Consider the following 20,478-nt stretch of genomic DNA (forward strand, 5'->3'; position numbering starts at 1 on the left):
CATTCTGGCTATTAGAGTGTGAGTTACAGAACCACTAAATTATCCTGACACGGGGGCTTTGTTCACTGAGGACAGCCAAGAGACCTAAAACAAGCAGGCAAAGGATGAACCTTTCTCAGAGATCCTGTATTTCCCATTCTGCAGCAGGTTAAGCCAACTTGGGTCAGGAAAATCACTCCATCCAGCTGCTCGTCCCCACAGAAGTTTAATGTAAGGTTAGAAATCAGCTGGAGAATGGTTATGGTTGAATCCAGAATTCATTGAAAGGAGATGAAGGAAGTTCCCAGTGTCTGCAGTTGCCCATCTTGGTTTCATCTGTGGGGTGTAACACAAGAAGTCAGCATTTTTCTTGGGTGGAAGTTCCAATTCAACTAAAACTATTAATGATAAAACCCAAATCAGCCACTATTGACCTCTGCTGAACAGTAGGAGAGCTTAGGTTATAATTAGAAAAAGAACTGTTACATGTAAGGGGGACCTTCTAGAGACCTTCCAGTGCCTGAAGGGGCTCCAGGAAGGCTGGGGGGGGACTTTGGCCAAGGGCAGGGAGTGACAGAACAAGGGGTGATGGCTTGAAACTGGCAGAGGGGAGGTTTAAATTAGATATTAGGAAGAAATTCTTTGGTGTGAGGGTGGTGAGACAGTGTCCCAGGTTGGCCAGAGAAGCTGTGGCTGCTCCTCCCTGGAAGTGTTGAAGGCCAGGCTGGATGAGGCTTTGAGCAACCTGGTCTAGTGGAAGGTGTCCCTGCTGCTGGCAGGGGGGTTGGAACTGGATGAGCTTTAAGGTCCCTTCCAACCCAAACCAGTCTGGGATTCTATGATATTTTCAAAAGAAAATAGATCAGTAATTCTTTGCAGCAAACTGGGAATTAATGTTTGAAGAACCAAGTAGTTAATTAGGGAGAAGTGAGCTACCACTGCAAGTCTTATTTATTTTTGATACTTTTAAAGATTCACTTCTCAGATGAGACTCTTGGCCTCTTTGGAAATGCAGCGTCTTCCCAGTTCAGTTGATGCAAATGCTGAGAGAGAAACCAGTAAAAAAAGAGCCTTAAGGCAGAATGTTTTACAGGAAACAGATCCAACCAATTTCTACTTGATTGAAGTTTCTAACAGCTCGAAAGACTGTCACTCTCTTCCTTACAGCACTATTAACAGAAGCATCCTAAGAAGAGATGAGGTTGCCACCATGCCCTTGCACTGATTTCACAAGAGGAAATGTTTGCTTATTACAAAGCAGGGAAAACAGAATTTTGGGGCTTTTCCAGCCTGTTTTTCATGTTCAGCTCCTGCTAAAAGTCTGGGCTTTGTGGATCTCTGTAGAACAGAATGGCTCTGACTGCGCTTCCAACTGCTGATTCTTCCTTTGCCTCTGTCCCCAGGAGAAGCCTTTTCCTTTATCAGTGTAACCTCAACAAAGCTCTGAAGATGCTCCCCGCAGTCAGGCATGTGCTGAAATCTCCTCCAAGGCAATAAATATAAACCATGAGCTTCAAGCTGTGGTTTCCAAGTCTTTTGCCTGATAGTGTATCTGAGTAACCTTCCCCCTCCCCGCCAGGATTACGGTATAGAAAATAATAAACTGCTTTAATAACTTTCATAACACTATTCTCACGAGAGCCTCTATCTCCTGATTATTTTAATGAGTGCAAAAGCCTACCCCTCCCCCCTCTCTGTGGCAGTAATTAATGCTGTTGCCATTCCCTCCCTCTCATTCCCACAGGCTCTCTGTGGAGGTATGTCCGTGCCAGCATGTCCCTCTCTGGATACATGCCTCCTCTCTGTGACCCGAAGGATGGACATCTCTTGATGGATGGAGGTTATATCAACAATCTTCCTGGTAGGTGCACAGATCAGTTGGGAAGAAGTTCCTGAGAACACAACCTGTCAAAACAGCCTGCAAATTTATTTATTTATTTATTTTTAACCTAAAAAAGGAAACAAGGAGAAATATTGCAGACACCTTTAATCTCACGATGGTTCCCCGGAGTCATTGGTCTCAAATTTCCTAGGTCTTTGCTTTATCATGGCTTTATTAAGACTATTTTTTGTTATGAACTATTTCCTAATAGGCATATTCTGCACATATAATTCCAAGCTAATTTTGAATTTGTTTTAGTGCTCAGTGAAAGGAGAGAGCAGAAATTAAACTGCGAGTGTATAGTCTACCTTTGAGTTTCTTTTCAAAAAGTATCAGTTGCATAAGAAATAATTCTGAGAAAGCAACAGCATTAACTCTTTGTTGTTCAGACTGGTGTCACCAGAGCCTGAAGGGTTCAGGTGACAGGCAGCAGTGTCTTGGTGAGCTGCTAACACGTGGCAGAGGTGGCATCACGTGAAGTTCAAAAGGTTGATGTGGAGTTTGGGGTGTTCTGAGGAATGAACCCAAAAGGGTTGGAGGTGTGTGAGTTCACTGCTGTGTGTTTGGGATGTGCTTCATGTCAGGGTTGTCGTTGCAGTCAGAAAGCACTGGGAGGTGGGTGGCTCAGGATGGTGGCCAGGAGAGAACAGAGACATGTGGTGTCATGGCAGTTTGTGATGCTGATAGTGTACAAATGAAGAGGGAGGAATCTAAGCTCGAGACTCTGCATCTGAGCAACCTAAATTTATGTATGTGTTCAAGAGAAACCCAGACTGTATTTTTCTATCAGGGCTGTATTTGCCTAAAAAACCATAAATGGAAATAACACAAAATGGACCCTCAAAATCTGCATCTGACGTTCTCTGTTTGTGTCTGTAAGGAAAAGGATGAATTGCAAACTGAGGAACCTTTTCAGCCTTAAGCTGAAAGAGGGGAGGTTTAGATTAGATATTGGGAAGAAATTCTTTGGTGTGAGGGTGGTCAGACACTGGCCCAGGTTGGCCAGAGAAGCTGTGGCTGCTCCTCCCTGGAAGTGTTGAAGGCCAGGCTGGATGAGGCTTTGAGCAACCTGGTCTAGTGGAAGGTGTCCCTGCTGCTGGCAGGGGGGTTGGGACTGGATGAGCTTTAAGGTCCCTTCCAACCCAAACCAGTCTGGGATTCTATGATTCTTTGATTTTCCACCTGCACATACTGGAGAGGACAAAGAGCCCACATGTGGGTGACACTGGGTGGAAAAGGTGCAATAGACTGAACGAGCCCAGGAGTATAAATCCAAGTTACAGAACAGATGTGATTTAAATAAGTGTCTAAATTAAGCATCTAAATTGGCTCTTTAGAGCGGTGCTTTTCCTACGCACAACTATTCTGGAAACTGCAACTATCTTGGACTCTGGGGGTGTGGAAGAAATCTAAATTCATTCTGTGAGGTGCACATCCTTCTCTTCCTTCCCTTGGCACTTCCCTAAATCCCTGCCCATATCCAAAGGCTGCAGATAGTCCTTTTACTGACCTTGAAGTCGGAAGTGTTGCCTCATTTCTCTCCTGCTTCCAAATACGTATCTCCCTTGGATCCCAAAGCTTTTCTCAGGCTGCAGTCCTCCCAGCCTCTGGTTCCTGTGCTGCTCCTTTGTGTTATTATTTCCATCTGCAGGGTGACACCAGCACTGCTGACTCTCCTCTTGAAGGCCATTGCCACGTGTTCTCTCTACAGGTCCCCCAGATCTTTTGTTCTCAGGAGAAATGCCGCACGAGGCAGAATTAATGTGGGTTTAACGTGCCCTTCCACTTTATACCTGATGTGGTGGAACTGTGGACCTGAGCTGTGTGTGTCCCACCTCCTCTCCCCCACTCCCTGCCATCCTGTTTTCCTGTTGTCTTCACCTTGGTGCTGGTGACAGCGTGGCCTCAGAGAGAGTCAGGTCATCCTGCTGATCCAGGGGAAAATATACCCAGTAAGGGATATTTCCCAGCAGGTCAGCAATGAGGTTAGACAGGGGCTTGGTGAGTGTGGAGCAGGCAGCACACTGGGATCTCTCTGTTGAAATGGAGCAAGTGGGGTAGGAGCCTCCCCAGGGAAACGGTCTCTCTGCAGAGTTGGTGCCAACGTTGATATCTGAGGCTGTTCAGGGACACTCGTGGTAGGTAAGAGATCAGGTTATATTATAGAATCATAGAATAGTTTGGGTTGGAAAGGACCTCTAAAGATCACCCAGTTCCAACCCCCCTGCCATCAGCAGGGACACCTTCCACTAGACCAGGTTGCTCAAAGCCTCATCCAGCCTGGCCGAGAACACTTCCAGGGAGGAGCAGCCACAACTTCCTTGGGCAACCTGGGCCAGTGTCTCACCACCCTCACAGTGAGAATTTCTCCCTAATATCTCATCTAAACCTCCCCTCTTTCAGTTTAAACCCATTTCCCCTTGTTTTGTCACTAACTGCCCTTATAAAAAGTCTGCCCCCCTCCCCAGCAGTGTGAATGTGAACTTTGGATGAGCAGCAGCAAGGTTGGTGGCACTGGTGCTGATGTCACTTTCTTTCCCACTAGCTGATGTTGCGAGGTCCATGGGTGCCAAAGTGGTGATCGCGATCGACGTGGGGAGCCGAGACGAGACAGATCTCACCAACTATGGTGACTGCTTGTCTGGCTGGTGGCTGCTCTGGAAGAGGTGGAATCCACTGGCCAAGAAAGTCAAGGTATTGTAGACTGTGTTAAAATGGCAGCTGGTTTTATGTACAGAGCTGGGAGCTTCCTCTTGTTCATTCAGGGAGCCAACCTGGTGAGAAACCATCCTGTTTCATCAGTTTGAGCTCTTACTCGTGGACAAAACAAGCTGAGCAGTGCCCTGACACCAAAGGAAGGGCAGTGAGATGGGAGAGGGTAGAGCCTCTGGTCTGGGAAGGGGGTGGTGGAATTGTTAAAGCAATGAAACCTTTTCTTAGAGGTGCAGTAAGTTTTAATAAAATCAGAATTTATTAATTTTACCACTAAAAGTAATTCAGTGTTTCTATCCTGTATGTCTCTGAACTGTTGATTTAGGGAGATTTCAGCACCAGGCAGTAACTGATGTTACTGCTACTGATAAACACGCGGCTGCAGAGTGTAATTTTATTTCTTTCCTCTTTGTTGCATGCAGTCATGCCAACTTTGTTACACACTCTGCATTTCCTACATTACCAGGCTCTGCAGCTGCCCCCCAAGTGAATGCTGTTTTTTCTTCTTCCCTTCCAACTACAATTAACATGTTCCTCTGTTGGAACTGAAAGTAAAATACTTGTTTGTGCTTCCCAAAGGTAGGGAAAATACTAGAAGCTGTGGGTACTGCTCTGTAATCTGAAGTTTTTCCTCTATAATAACTCCCATCCCCTGGAAAGGTCTCACCTCCCTGAGAAGTGACCTTTTAGAGTTGGTGCAGCTGTGGAGTGCGCTGCTCTGCCTTGCCAGAATTGACCGTGCTGCTCCCAGCATGTTGTGGGAATGTTTGAGGGGGGGAAATGGAAGACCCTGACTCTGCTCAGTGAAATATTGCAACTGCCCAAATGGCCATAGGCACACATGGAAACGAGGGATTACTTCCTCCACACACCAGAAAACGTGGTTTTTACTGAGAGTGGTGAAGCACTGGCCAACCAGAGAGATTCTGTAGTCTCCATCTGTGGAGACTCAGCTGGACATGGTCTTGGACAGCCTGTCCCAGCTGACTCTGCTTGAGCCAGGAGGGTTGGAGTAGATGATCTGGAGAGGTCCCTGCCAACCTCAACCATTCTGCCCTGGTACCATAGAGGTCATCACTGATTTCTGCTGTGAAGGATCGCTGTGCCCCTCTCACCTCAGCACAGATCTCTCTCTCTCTTAAGATACAACTATATCCTTGGAATGAAATACTGATTTCACCCTTGAACTGCAGAAATATGTTTGAAGGCAATTCTTTTTCTGCTGTGGATTATGGAGACTCATCATCTAGCTGTCCACACTGCCTGGGAAACAGATGGAGGTGCTGATACGTGAAGGCTTCAGCAGGCTTCTTGGAAAAAAAACCCAATAAACAATTGCGAGATAACTTGCTTGTTCTCCATTCTGAAACCAGAACGTATTCAGAAATGCAATTTCTGAATTAATCATGATTGGTGTGTCTGGCCTGGTTGACAGGTGCTGAACATGGCAGAGATCCAGACGCGGCTCGCGTACGTGTGCTGCGTGCGGCAGCTGGAGATGGTGAAGAACAGTGATTACTGCGAGTATATCCGACCGCCCATTGACCGCTACGGAACCCTGGAGTTTGGGAAATTCGATGAAATCTGTGTAAGTGCCTCCTGGGAAAGGCATTTCCCTTTGTATTCCCATTCCACAGAAACCTGGTTTGTGGTGCTAATTAGTGCCTGAGCTGTTGGAGAGTCAGAGAAGTCAGTTGGCACAGAGCGAGTAGTTAATGTGTAATAATGCTGTGGAATGATATCACGACTGTGAGATTGGATTAGCAGCAGCAATCGAGTTAGTAATCTTGTTTCTCTAATGACCTGTGAATGGGTCAGTTTGCCTCGCTCTGTGTCATGACAGTTCTTGCTCAGCTGCTCGGTGAAAGCTCTTGGGTGTCTGAGCTGCTTTGGGCAGTTGGGGTTTGTCAAGTGGTGTCGCTTCTCTCCCTTCATTACGTGGCTTGTTGTCTCATGGAAGATTTGAAGGAGAAGTCTGTAGGGGAGACTGTGGATCACTGAAATGGAGGGCAACGTGCTAAAATATCTGGCTCGGTTAACATTTCAACACTTCTATTAATAAAACATATCATCCACAATTCCTCAGCACCTGATAGAGTATCAGGAAGATGGCACCAATGTCAGCGGAAGGACGTTGTGAAAAGGGTTGGATCAGGTTACCAAAGGGTTGGACCAGGTTACCAAAGGGTAGGACCAGGTTACACCTCTCTGGGATTTAGTTTTGTGTATGTATCCGAAAGCAGTACGGGAAGAACTGACTCCAGATGTGCAGTTGAATTGTCTTATTGACATAATTCAGCATTTATAACAAAAACCATCTCTGTCCAGGTTGAGGTAACGACAGCAATTCTGGCTCAATTTCTCTTGTCAAGGGAGTTATTTTACTGTCTCTTTCCATTCTTTACCTCCTTCAGCCATGCAAACATCTTCCATCTTCAGGTGTTTCTGCATAGATTTGCTCTTCTCCTAGGCTGGAAGGAAAAAAAAACCAACCCACCACCAGTTTTCCTTTAGGTTGATCTCCTTTATAGATGGGGTGACAACCTGCAATAGTCATTAGTCTGCAGGTTGATTTCTGTCACACTGTCTCATAAATACTAAACAAAAACCAGTAACACCATTAAACCCTGCAGATTTGCATCTGAGAGAGAGTCCTTCAGACCAGACAGCAGCTATTCCAAACCACCAGCTGATTTCCCCCAGTATAAATATTTTCTCAAGGATATTTGGTGTCTCACAGCTCCTGGGCAAACAGTGCTTGTCTGCCAACAGTGGATCTAAGACTTTGCTGAACATAATATTCTTCGCTAGATGGAGTGCCCTGGCCATTTGGAAAACCTTGATGAAGGGGTCTGGTAGTTCATCTCAGTAACAGATAGTAAGCTGTCAAATCATTGTTCTGGCTCTGTCTAATTTGGTGTCGTTAAAGAGATTTAAAAGACGTCAGGCAAATTTTTCTCAGTGGAATAAAACTTGCTCACAGAAAAAAATCACTTTTCTCAAGTTCTTGGCGTGAGCCAGTGCAGGGCTGGAGGGGCAGCACCCTCCTGGATTTTCATATAACTGTTGTCCACAGGGAAGCATCAAAGTGTTCTGACCTCCAAGGAAAGGGCATCCTTGTCATTGCTTTACCCTTACAGCCTATGAAGTAGTGAGGGTTTTTATTCCAGCTACATACCTGGATTTCACAGAAAATAGGAATGAACACCTTGTAACCATTCCACACATTCAAAAGAACAAAAATCCCCTCTTCTTGTCAAACCCCTTTTCTCTATCAGCCTAGAGTGGTGAGTTGGCTGCGTGTCCTTTCCCAAAGCTCAGGTTCTCGCAGTTATTTTGGATCCACCTGACCCAGCCAGTTGTAGATGAATCATAGACTGGTTTGGGTGGGAAGGGACCTTAAAGCTCATCCAGTTCCAACCCCCCTGCCAGCAGCAGGGACACCTTCCACTAGACCAGGTTGCTCAAAGCCTCATCCAGCCTGGCCGAGAACACTTCCAGGGAGGAGCAGCCACAACTTCCTTGGGCAACCTGGGACACTGTCTCACCACCCTCACAGTGAAGAACTTCTTCCTAATATCTCATCTAAACCTCCCCTCTTTCAGCTTAAACCCATTTCCCCTTGTTCTGTCATTAACTGCCCTTATGAAAAGTCCTTCCCCAGCTTTCTTGTAGCCCCTTCAGGTACTGGGAGGCCACTATAAGATCTCCCCGGAGCCTTCTCTTCTCCAGGCTGAACAGCCCCAACTCTCTCAGCCTGTCCTCACAGCAGAGCTGCTCCAGCCCTCGCGTCATCCTGGTGGCCTCCTCTGGACTCATTCTAACTGGTTGATCCATCAAGTTTTCCTCCTGAATAATTGCATCCACCCTGGGCTGAGAAGCTACAGTAGATTATGAGAGCTGAATTCCAACCTGAGTGCCTCCTTGTCCAAAATCCAGAGGAGAGAGGATACCAGCTCAGCCAGGGCTGCTTCCACCACTCAGAGTTGCCACCCAAGCCTGAGGTTTAGCGCGTGTTGCCAGCGCGAGGGCTGGAAATAGGATCCAGGACTCCTGACACCTGTTGCCGTGTCCTTTCAGTTGGATTTTTCAACCCCATTTCTACTGTCTTGTTAGAAAAAGAGTAAAACTTGAGGCAATTTTTTTTCCCCAGTTGTTTCCATGCTAATGGCCCAGTGCCATGTTGTCATTCCAAATGCAAATTATGCTTTTAAATGAGAGGAACATGGAGTTTGGTGTTGTCCATGGGCTGTCATTTCTGCTCCAGCAAACTGATGCTTGCGTGTTCAGTGCTTTCTGGCTTAATTCTGCAAGAGATTTTGGGACTGGATGTCATAGAGTAACTTTTTTGGAAGTGTTGAAGGCCAGGCTGGATGAGGCTTTGAGCAACCTGGTCTAGTGGAAGGTGTCCCTGCTGCTGGCAGGCGGGTTGGAACTTGATGAGCTTTAAGGTCCCTTCCAACCCAAACCAGTCTGGGATTTTCTTTACTAGAGAAGTTTTCTTTTCTTGGCTGTTTTTGAGCCAAGAGGGGAGAAGACACAAATTAATTTGTGGTGTTATCTTCTTCCAAAGAAAGAGCCAAAGTACTGGAAGGGTGTAATGTGTCCTGAGCTTCTCTTTATATGGCATTATTCCGTGAACAGCCTGCTTGAAGCCACTGCTGTAAAAATAGTTGTGTCAGGTGGCAACTTTTCATTGCGTACTGGGGGGGTCAAAGGTCAAGTTAGCCTTTGGACTTAAAATAGCACCTTGTTTGCTGATTTGTTTCCCTCATTCTTAGGCTGAACAGCTTATGTAGTTGAGGGTGGAAGGTAGCAAAAGCACATCCTGGCTTTGGGGTGGACCTCTAGATTTCCTACTGATTTACAGAAGATGTGACACCATAGTTTTTTAGCTATTAATTACTTTTTTTCCCCCTTTTTCCCCCCCTTTTTTTTTTCCAGGAAGTGGGATATCAACACGGGAAAACAGTATTTAATGTCTGGTGCAGGAGTGGAGTCCTTGACAAGATGCTAAGAGACAGACAAGAGACTGGCAAATCCAAAACCGACGTAAGTGTCTGGGTTAAATGCACTGTTCTGCAAGAGCTACTTGATGCACACCAGGTCACCTCCTGCCCAGACACTGGGCAGGGGTAGGAAGGAGAATGATCAGTTGTCTGTTGTGAGCACGGAGGTATTAGTGGAAACTGTATTGTAGGCAAGAAAAGGTAAGATGAGTTCATCAGAAACTTCTTTCCTTGAACCATAGCCTGGTTATGAAGGAGGTCCTGCACTTCTCTGATCATCAGGTGCAAGTGTGGCCAGGGTGTGCTCTGCCAGAGCCCATGCTCTGATGTTTGACTATCCATCCCTGATACCTGCTGTGTGCCCATCCAGAGATCCATCCGCATCTTCAGCAAGTGCCATGGGGTCTCTGAAACTCCAGGAACCGCTGTAGCACTCTGTGGGGCAGCTCTCCTGTTGCTGTTTCATTCTGTTGATGCCATCTTTGTAACCTGGAATCGTTCACGACACAAACGTCCTCGAAGGAAGGCAAGATGCTCCCCATAACCAGCATTTTCTGAGATGTGCAGCTGATGTGGATGCGTTTCTGCACCCACCTTTCTCTTCACCTTCCCTGTTCATGAAGTGCAAGAGGAGAGGCTGGGACTGTGCCCCACAGGTCCTGTGAGAGAGGATGGGCTGTGGCTTCAGGTGATGAGGACCCATTTGTACCCATTGCTTGAATCCCTGAATGATACTTGAAGAACAAGTAACCTTCTAAGAATTACTTATCACAATTTATCACGATCTGCTTTGTTTTTTGTAGCCCTTCAACCCTGGAGATCAAATATTCATTGTATTAATTGTAGACATAGCCACAAACTTTAGGTGGTACCTGGTTATTGTTCTTGCTACTAGAAACTGGTCTGCCAGGGCAGTGGCTCTCACACCAGCTGCCTGGTGCTCATCACAGAAGACATGAATTGGGGTCGCTGACATTGATCTCTGCCATTGCTGGCTTTCAGGATGAGACTCAAATGGTTCTCAGATGCTTCCAGAAAGCCTGAATTAAACCCTTACTGGAGATGTGTTTTTAGCTAAGAGTTCCCATCCCTGCAAAGCCATTGATTTGCTTTTCTTCCTCACTCCTCTCTGTTAGAGAAGGAACTTCCTAGAGCCATCATTGAGGCTCCGCAGACGCTGTTGAGGTTACTGGGTTTCACACACCTTGTCCTGCTCACTGCAGCACATCCCAGTTAATGTGCGGTTTGGTAAATGCCTGATGATGGCAAATTTACACCTGTATCATCTTGCTCTGTGGTTACAGTGCCGTTAAGATTTCTACTTAAGAATTCTGCTTAAAAGTAGGATAAAATTCTCCTGGGTTTTCAGCTCAAGGATTGAGGTCAGCCTGCAGAGTTGGTTCATAACTCACTGGGCTGGCTGAATTTCTTGGCAGGGAAGTTTCAGTTGTTTTTAAGAAACAGTTATCACCTTTTTTTGAGGACTTGGGTACCATCTTATAATCTATTGGCTTATTATCCTCACCCTCCTTTGAATTCCTCTGATTTAAAACCCAAGTGCTACAAAAGGCTTTGTGTTTTCCCCAGTAATTCATCTTTATTGGATTTTCCAGAGAGGGGAATGAGCGATAATATTTTAAGTGGTTGCCAAAATGTATCATAACTGTGTTGAGCCTCACTAAGGAAAGTCAATCGAGGTGACAAATGACAGGGAGGATTTGCAGCTCTTCCAGAGGTCGGTGGTAGAGCACTTTTCTTTGGAGGGGGTTGGCATGAGCAAGGGGAGAGGAAGGACGTTAGCCCAACGATGAGGGGTGGATGACGCCCACATCTGAGCCACTTGCCCTGTCCCCCCCCGTTTGTCATCGGAGAGAGATGAGGCTCCATAGGGTGTGAGTCACTTGATGAAATGGAAGTGGTTCCACTGGGATAAGATGAATGGCAGCCTTGGCTCCAGCCATGTGGAGGGAGCCAAGGGGATCAGCGCTGATGGGTTCCCATCGTCAGATGAATCCCACCCACGCTGCCTGGCAGGGTGAGTGGCTCTGGGAGGAGCACGGAGGGACTGAGCTTTATGGGGAAACTGGTGATCTGAGGAGCCACAAAACAACTCAGCTTGTTATTTCTTACTGGGAAGATGACCTGGACTAGGAGATACATTAGTTTGAGCTGCAGAAGTTGGGTCCCCATTCTGCTTCTGACACCTTGGGTTCAGACTAGTTACAAGCTGGTGTTTGTTTGTGGGTTAACAGTCATAAGGAGAAGTCAAGGGAGAGAAAATTGTGTCTCAGAAATGGTCACATGTCCTATTTCATCCTCTGACTTTCATCACCAACTGGTAAGAAGCTCAGACATACTCATTGCTGCACCAAACGCTTCGTTTAAAGATTTCTTTTAAAATTGCTCATTTTACAGTAATTCAGGGTAATATTTCAGTTAAATCAGGATCTTACAGCTGCGCGTCAGGCAGCGCGTTGAGCGTTTGTCACAATCTGCTTTGGTTTTTATGGCTCTTCAACTGCCCTGGAGATCAAATATGTCACGTAGTGATTGTAGACACAGCCTGTCACTGCATCTCTGTGCTGTGCTTGATGACAAGGTAGAAAGTGCTGGTTGCTGAGACACCGGGAGTTGAAACATAACGGGCAACTCAACAAACTTCCCGGGTTATGGAGCAGGAACCATCAGCTTTGTGCCTTCCCCCAAACTGACGCTAAGGCTCAGTTCCAACTCTGCTCCCAAGGACCTAGGAGGTCTTCTCCTCTTCCTCTGAAAACTCTGGAGTCTGCTAAAAAACAAGATTTTTTTTTTTCATCTGACTTTTGTTTTAGTAGATTTTATTGCTATAAAATAACAAGTCTTTCAGGCTCCCGCTGCGGTGTTTATCTTTTCTTTTGTTTTTTTTTCCCTCCCTTAGCCCATTAGAGTCACTGAAGTCCTTTAGCTCTGCTATCTTCCAAGGATAACAGCGATATTTTTAACTTGCCTTTCATTAGAGAAGGTTTTGATGTTCTTTATGTTTCAGTTCTTCAGCTATTTCTGGAGCGTTCAACATCTCTGAGCGCTGAGGGCTGTTTCTTATCATCTCGTTTCCATGTCGTAAGCGTTGAATTTTTACTTTAAATCTCCAGATACCTCATCATTTAGATACTTCTCCTTTGCTTTCATCATTCAGTCACTGTTTATCTTGTCTCAAAAAAGACAAATACTGAAGACACAATCAACAGGAACCTTACAGAAAGTTCACTTGAACAGCCCAGCACAGATTAATTCAGTACCATTAATTGGATCTCCTCGGGGAAGTTTTGTCTGCTGAAGTGTTATTCATAGCTGGAGCTAAATATAATCCAGCAGACTACAATAGTAACTGTCTTTCCTCTAATTTATTTAATAACGATTGTGCCAAAGAGAATACTTTCCTCCTTGATAAAAAAATAAGTCAGCAGAAAGGTTTTGGAGTAGGTTTTGAATGAATCTGGGACACTTTGCCTCGTGTTAACTGATGGGAGTGTGGTGTTTGTCCTTAAAAGTAGCAAGTGGAAGTGTTTAAACATTAAATTCCTGTTCACAAAGCATCAGGCGAGTGTGGGAAGACACCTGGAATCCCACAAGTCACGTTCCAGTCTCAGTGCAAAGGTTTTGGGGTGCAGCTGCCTCGGCAGACGTCCTCTAACGGGGTTACACGTGGGATCGTCTGTACATCAGCGACCCCGAGAGATGCTCCCGCTGCCCATCACCCTCACACTCCTCTGTCCTTACAGCTGGTCTGCGGGAGCTGATGCCGCTTCTCCTGAAGCACCTTTTGGTGACAGTTGCTGCAGGATTTGTTCAGCTGTTCGTGCAGCACCCTGGACTTTTGTCCCCTCCAAAGCTGGTCCCTGTCTGCTCCATGTTCCCATGAACAGCCTAGAAAGGGTCAGTGGGAGCACTGGGTGCAGCCACTTTGTAAGAGTCCCCGTTGTTGGAGTTGATTGCCTCCAACATTGCTGTGTCTGTTTGGTGGCCAGCGTTTGCACATGTCCCTCTCTTAGTCATATGGCACAAAATGCTTTTTTTCTTTTTTTTTTCCTTTTTTTTCCCCCTCCCCCTGTCCTGAGGAACAGCCTTCTGCATGTTCTTCACTGGGACCATTCAGGTCAGGTGTTCAAAATGAAACTGGACTGACTCATCCTTCTTGATGGTTCCTTAACGTTCAAACTGAGCTTCCTGACTTCTGTATATTTTCAAGCCTGTGTCCTAAGCTACTGCTGTTTCATTTCATACAGGTATTTTTTTAATTCCCTTGGGTTTTTCTGTGTCCACAACTCCCCACCAGCTGCTTGTCCTGGATCTGCACCTTGCTTTAGCCATACTAAATGACATCAAAAGTTAGCTATGGATTAAAGGTCAACCTGCTGCAGCTGTAATGGGCTTCTGCTGTGACCCCCTCGGGGGTTGTATGATTCATAGAGTATCAGTGCTCTTGCCAGAAGAGCAAAGAATTGCTCATAAAAGCCCTGTGTGAGGAAGCTTGCCCTGCCTGGAAGCACGTGGACAGGTCTGGGTGTTTAGAATAAGATGACTGTCACAGCAATTCCCGGCAGCAATAAGATGCCCCCTGCCAGCTCTTCCCTGCTCTCGGGTCCTCTGGGGACATGTGCTCTTGTCCTAATTAAAATCACTTGGTTTTAAAACAAGCTGAGGGGTGTCCAGGTTTCTATCTTGGTGACCTTTGTGCCTGGCCCTGAGGAGTCAGGTTGGGCTGCTCACAGCCTGGCATGTGGGGAGACCGAAATGGTTCTTAAATGCCAAAGTTGGGCTTTATTAGAGGAGAAACTGGAGCAGGTAACTTCTCAAAATAGAGAACGTTCAACCCACTGCTTGGGTGAGACAGTGGAAATAGAAAAGGTTTATTGAGAAGAGGGATTGCAGTGGGAAATATTTCTCCTTGCAGGTGGGTCATGTACCTCAGACCCTTGATCCCTGCAGCACCTCCAGCTCCATGGCTTGGCAGGGTCCCCACGGGGGACCTGGGTCACCCCAGTGCCTGGGCTGCTGCTGCCTGTCCCTGCAGCCTCCCGTGGCATCGCTCTGGGGCTGGCCCATGTGCCGGGTCCCACATGGGCACTGGGGCCCCTTCTCCTGCACCCAAGGTGAAAGCTCCTTGGGGGCTGCACCTGGCCTGGCTGATCCCTCTTATAAACCAACAGTGATGGAGGAGAAACAAGTCAAACGAGCACTGGCTGTCCCAGAGCTGCTGCTTCTCAGCTTTGTGGTCTTCTCTGTAGTTTGCTAAATTTTTAATAAGGCTCCTTGTCACATGGTTGGAGAAGGAGCCATTAGAGGTTGTCCCACTGTTTGCACTTGGGAATCACATCTCTGCCAGCAGAGCTTCACCGGGAGAGTTGTTTTGTGAATGACTCACTGATTGATGAGTGATGGCTTTGGAGGGGACAGTCGTGGAGAATTTGTCTCTGGAGCTTTCATCATCTTGAATTGTTGGGATTTTTTTGTGTATATTTGTTAACGTACCTAAAACTTATTGCTGTGTTTCAGAACGTGACCTGTCCCACCACCTCTTTTACGGATCTGGCAGAAATTGTGTCCAGGATCGAGCCGGTGAAAGCGCCCGTGGCAGATGGTGAGTTGGGTGATCCCGCCGGTGCTACGGAAGCGTTGGGAAGGGCAGCGAGGCAGGGACGGCTGCTTCTCCCATGTGCCTTGTCTAACTGCTTTCTTCTAACACCCCGTGCTGGGAATCGTGGTGGTTCAGGGCTGGTTGTTGGCTCTGGTGTCTGTGGAGCACAGCCAGCAGCAGGGGCTGTCCCCCAGCTTCATCCAGAGCCACTCACTGCCTGCTCATGTCCCCGAGCTTGTCCCAAGCCGGACCCTCCATGTGCCTCCTCTGGGAGAAGGTTGGGAGTTGGGTCTTCCTGCCATGGTGAGACATTTGCTGCCAGCCCGTGACTGGTGTGGTCTGATGTGGTTTCCTGGTGGGAATAATCCTGACTCAAGTGAACCTCATCTGAGTGAAATAACACACGTGGTGACTCCTGCAAAGACAGGTTCCCATTCCCCTTGTGCCGACTCGTGTCCTTGCGATGGCTTCACCCTTTGGTCCGTGTCCTTTTGAGGTAGGAGGAGGCTGATTGAAGGAGTTTTGCCCCGTTGTTGTGAGTAGGATCTGGAGTGACTCACTGGCTCCATCACTTTTCGTACGCTCCTGGTTGGGGGGAGCACTGGTGAGTGCTAATGAGGAACCAGTTACAGCTCCTGCATCTTCACATGAAGGGACTCGAGTCCCTCATGCCTCAGCCGTGGCCCGTGGAGCAGTTCCCTGTACACGCTGTAACCAGCTCACCAAACAACATCAGAGCTTTGCAGGTCTGAAATCTCCAGTGCCAGAGCTCTTCAGAAACAGTCTCTCCCTCCCCTCCTCCCCATTTCTTCTTCTGGCAGAGGGAAATCTAAAGTTAGCAGTCCTCCCATCTGCTGACTGTTTGCAGAGATGTCCCGGTGGTAATTTGAAATGCTAATTGCGATCATACGCCTTATGAAGGAAATATTAATCAAATGTGCTTGAACCAGCCATTGTGAATAAGAATGAAGAACTCGTGTGTCGTGGTTATTTCAGGCGTGGGCGTTGAGACCTGCTGAGATGTCACCAGTGTCCTGGGACAGATCTTTCTCCCTTCTATAGTTCCTGGTTGGTTGTCCCCGTTAGCAGGACCTGCTTTCTGCTGGGTGAGGTCATGAACATGAGGAGAACAGTCTTTCAGAAAGTAGATAAAGTGCATTTGGGGCTGAGGGGGCCTGTGCTCCTTGTGGATGCTGAAAGCTCTTGGTTGTAGAGACCCCAGAGGAGATGGGAGGATGGCAGGAGAGAGTTGTGCACGTGGGTGCTATGGCTTGAAGGACTTTTTATACTGATGTTGTGGGTGACTCCATGCACTGCCTGCAGGGACCTTGCCTGTTTTTCCATGGACAGTAGCTGTAAAGGCATTCCTCTGAACGTGGCATCACCTTGGTGCCTCTGGAGTGGCATCACTGTGGATAAAGAGGTATCTGAAGGTATCAGGGGAAGCCATCTGTCCCAAGGTGAGCTCAGATGGAGGGTGACACCTCCCTGACAGTGGCCTCATGACTGTCAGGTGGTTCCTCATACATGCTGGTGAGACTTTGGGTTTCACAGAATCATCGTTTTGGTTGGAAAAGACCTTTAAGATCATTGAGTCCAACCATAAGCCCAACACTGCTGAGTCCACCTCTAAACCATGTCCCTCAGCACCACATCTACACGTCTTTTAAATACCTCCAGGGATGGTGACTCAACTCGGTAGCCTGGCTGTGAAACAGCACTGTCAAAGAGGGTGAAACGTTTGACACCTTCTGAGTCTTCCTCCAGGTCAGAAGCTGTATCTTCTTGAGGGAGAAAACAGTTCAGACACTGGCCCAGGTTGCCCAGAGAAGCTGTGGCTGCTCCTCCCTGGAAGTGTTGAAGGCCAGGTTGGATCACCCAAGAGCCTGTGTGACTTTGGTCCTCAGAAATCCCCTCCCTTTTCCAACAAAAACTTCCAGGTTTTTGTTTTTAATTGTTTCAATCGTTGGTCTCAGTTTGCTCAAGAGTGGAGAAGAAACTCAACCACCTTTTCATAGAATCCCAGACTGGTTTGGGTTGGAAGGGACCTTAAAGCTCATCCAGTTCCAACTCCCCTGCCAGCAGCAGGGACACCTTCCACTAGACCAGGTTGCTCAAAGCCTCATCCAGCCTGGCCTTCAACACTTCCAGGGAGGAGCAGCCACAGCTTCTCTGGCCAACCTGGGCCAGTGTCTGACCACCCTCACAGTGAAGAACTTCTTCCTAATATCTCATCTAAACCTCCCCTCTTTCAGTTTAAACCCATTTCCCCTTGTTCTGTCATTAACTGTCCCTCTGGATGGCATCCTGTCCTTCAGGCAAAGATGTCACCCATCAGTCCTCCAGCACCCAGAGCTGCTGTGTGAAGGATGTGAGAAGTGACACCTTTCTCTCCTTCTTTATTATCTGTATAAAGACTGAACAGTGCTTGGAAAAACCGAGGAGTTTGGTTTTTGAGGGTAAGTTTGTTTTGGTGGAGCTGTAAACCACAAACTATTGTTAGTGCTGTGTGTTGCTCTTCAGATGAATTTCCAGTTTCTCTGGTGTGTTTGATCAAAGATTTATCAGTTGTGGTTTTGGTATCAACTAAGGAGAATTCTCCAATTCACAGTTAAAAAATAATAATAATTAAAAAAAAAGAGACCCAGTGTCTTTAATCCGAATGTTCAGCAGTTGGTTGTAGTTATTGTGTTAGAGGAAAATGCTGTGGAACAAACTGTGCTGTTGTCTTCAGCCTGGAGCAGATGCTCTTGACTGTTCCCAGAAGAAATACTTCAGCAAGAATCCGGTTTAAACACGAGCCACTTTCTTCACTAGTGGGCTGAAAACCAGGTGTTGCTCCAGCATCTCCAAACCCACTTGAGTGAACTCATGGAAGTGGCAGAAAACCCAGCGTCAAAAAAAAAAACCCCAAACCAACCCAAACCCAAAGATTTTCTGCCATTTTAACGCGTTAACTTGTGTTCTGAAAAAGCACCCACCAGAAGGTGTGCAGAAGGCAGGTGACCATCTCCCTCGTGCTGTGTTTCCCTGCCTTGGCTCCATGCTCAGGTGGGATGGGGCTCTGTGGTGGCATGTTGGGGCTGATGATGGGCATCTGCCCATTAATTGAGTGTTGAGTTGATGTGGGAGGGGGTCAGTCCCCTTAGCAGGTGACTCTCCTGTTCTACACACCCCAGAGTGATCTCCAGGTGCTGGAAGAGATGTTGACTCTGCACTGATGGATCTCGTTCCTTGGGATTGGGCTTTGGTACTGGGGGCTTGGTGGCGTGTCCTGCTGCTGTTCTGCAGGGTGCACAGCTCTTGAGCTTCCCTAAATTATGTTAATCTGCTGGATTAGCAGAGAGAGCAGGTGATTGTCCCCTCTGGAGAAGGAGGGGAATGTAAATGTCACTGTCCCCTGTGGACCAGAGATTGTGAGACGCATAATTATCATCTCCACACCAGCAAGAGCTCACCCTGTGCCTGGAAGTCCCCATTTCCAGTGAGTCTGTGACCAGTATGTCCAGGGAGCTTGGATTGGTAGCTCCTAGGCATGTCTTCTGAAGGTTTCCTGCAGGTCTGGTCTGGACTGAGGGGTGGGAGACAGCGACTGTTCTGTGAGGAGCATTCACGGGGAAGTGGGATCATCTCCCCATTGCCAGCGCTGTGCTGGGCAGCTGGCACCCACCAGAACAACATGGACAATTTGTATCTCACTGCTCTTGCTCCAGGCTCTTTAGATTCTAGAGACCTCCAGGACACCAGTTCACATACAGGATGTGGTTTATTTTGTGATCTGGCTGGAGAGCCCATCTCTGTGTCTGAGCAGTCCCAGTTCCCTCAGCTGTGGAGTTGGCCAGCAGTCACCCTGCCCTGCACCAACAGAGACACCTACCATTGCTCTTCCAGCACTTTCCACCTCCGAGTCCTGGTTGAACCCCGTGTTTTTTTCTCTCTTCTCTTTGCAGATGAGTCAGACTACCAGACTGAGTATGAGGAAGAAATTCTGGACACCCAGAAGGATGATTATATCAATTTCACAAGCAGCCAGGTTGAAGAAGACTCTGACTCGGTAGGAGGTGCCCTGGGAACAGGCAGTGCCTGTGTCATTGCTGAGTCCCGTGTGAATGGTGTGCGGTGGGGGTGTCAGGAAGGACACTGAGAGGAGCACCTGGAAGGGACTTGCTGAGGAGAACTGTGCAGAGATGAGTTTGCTTCTCGTGTCGTGCAGACACTTGATGTTGCGTGTTGACCCTGTTGAGGTCAGGCATCCACAGTGGTGCTGTGTGTGTCAAAACCTGGCCAGGGTGAAAACGTGGCCACGTAGCTCCAAGGTTTTGCTTGTGAAGGAGGTTCAGGGCTGGAGAGCATTCAGCTCTTGACGAGGAGAGGCTGAGGGAGCTGCTTCCTCCAGCCTGGAGGAGAGGAGGTGAAGGGAGGATGTGAGTCCTGTCTGCAGCTGCCTGCTGGGTGGTTGTGGAGAGGACAACATTGGAGAGGCGCAGCAAAAAGACAAGAGGTGACAGGCACAACTTGTGCTAAAGGAAGTCCTGAGTGGGTACAAGGGGAATTATTTCCCAGTAAGCACAGCTGGGAACTGCCACAGGCTGGGCAGGGAACTGGTGGAAACTCCATCCTTGCAGATAACTTGAAAACCAAAGGGATGCTCTGAAGAACCAGCTCTAGCATTGGAGCTAGCCCTGCTTCGAGCAGAAATGGTGTTACACTCTCCAGAAGCCCCTTATGACCAAAGCTCCTTGATTCTGTGGGACCTCAGGTCCACCCTGAGGAAAACCTGCACTGTGAGGCCAGACTTCTCCTGATGTTGCCCGCAGCCTGAGAAGCAAAGCTCGGGAGGGTTGTCTTCCAGCTCTTCTTACTCCAGCTAGAGTGGCCAGCAGGTTTAAAAGGTGGAGCTGCCTGTGGTGTTGGACATGAGCTGAGTTTCTCAGTGGGAGCAGGTGAATGGTTTGGGAAGGTGCCCGGCCTGGGCAGGTGCCCACGTGGGGATCTGTGATGGCTTCAGTGCTCTGAGCCAGGAGCTGGAGTGATGGTGTCAAGATTTTGTTTGCTGGGCTGATCTGTAGTGGGTAGTGGTTGGTGGACAAAGAAGGGATGGAGGGGAAGAGGCTAGATTTTCTCCAGCTCAGAGAGGATACTGAAGAATCTGTGCTTTTCTCCTTTTTTTCCTCCTTTCAGGATGAAGATATGCAGATAAGAAAGCGCAGGAATGTCCCCAGCGCGGACGGCCAGGCGAGCAGCACGGGAGAGCCGGGGTAGTGCTCCCAAGAGTCTGA

General features: G+C 47.7%; 1 protein-coding gene across 1 annotated transcript in view; it reads left to right on the forward strand.

Annotated features, from left to right (window-relative positions):
• The window catches only part of LOC104526197 (patatin-like phospholipase domain-containing protein 7), a gene marked incomplete at its 5' end in the record, with an annotated part of 21,218 nt that extends 757 nt beyond the window's left edge, over window positions 1-20,461 (forward strand). The window contains 7 exons of the mRNA XM_010169578.1: window positions 1,724-1,840; window positions 4,407-4,555; window positions 6,009-6,161; window positions 9,518-9,679; window positions 15,118-15,202; window positions 19,150-19,253; window positions 20,381-20,461. Coding sequence (XP_010167880.1) covers window positions 1,724-1,840; window positions 4,407-4,555; window positions 6,009-6,161; window positions 9,518-9,679; window positions 15,118-15,202; window positions 19,150-19,253; window positions 20,381-20,461 — 851 coding nt within the window. The remainder of the gene's footprint in view (window positions 1-1,723; window positions 1,841-4,406; window positions 4,556-6,008; window positions 6,162-9,517; window positions 9,680-15,117; window positions 15,203-19,149; window positions 19,254-20,380) is intronic.
• Window positions 20,462-20,478: the final 17 nt, after the last annotated feature.

This window comes from Antrostomus carolinensis, unplaced genomic scaffold (assembly GCF_000700745.2).
Source record: "Antrostomus carolinensis isolate BGI_N321 unplaced genomic scaffold, ASM70074v2 scaffold30726, whole genome shotgun sequence".
Lineage (NCBI taxonomy): Eukaryota > Metazoa > Chordata > Aves > Caprimulgiformes > Caprimulgidae > Antrostomus > Antrostomus carolinensis.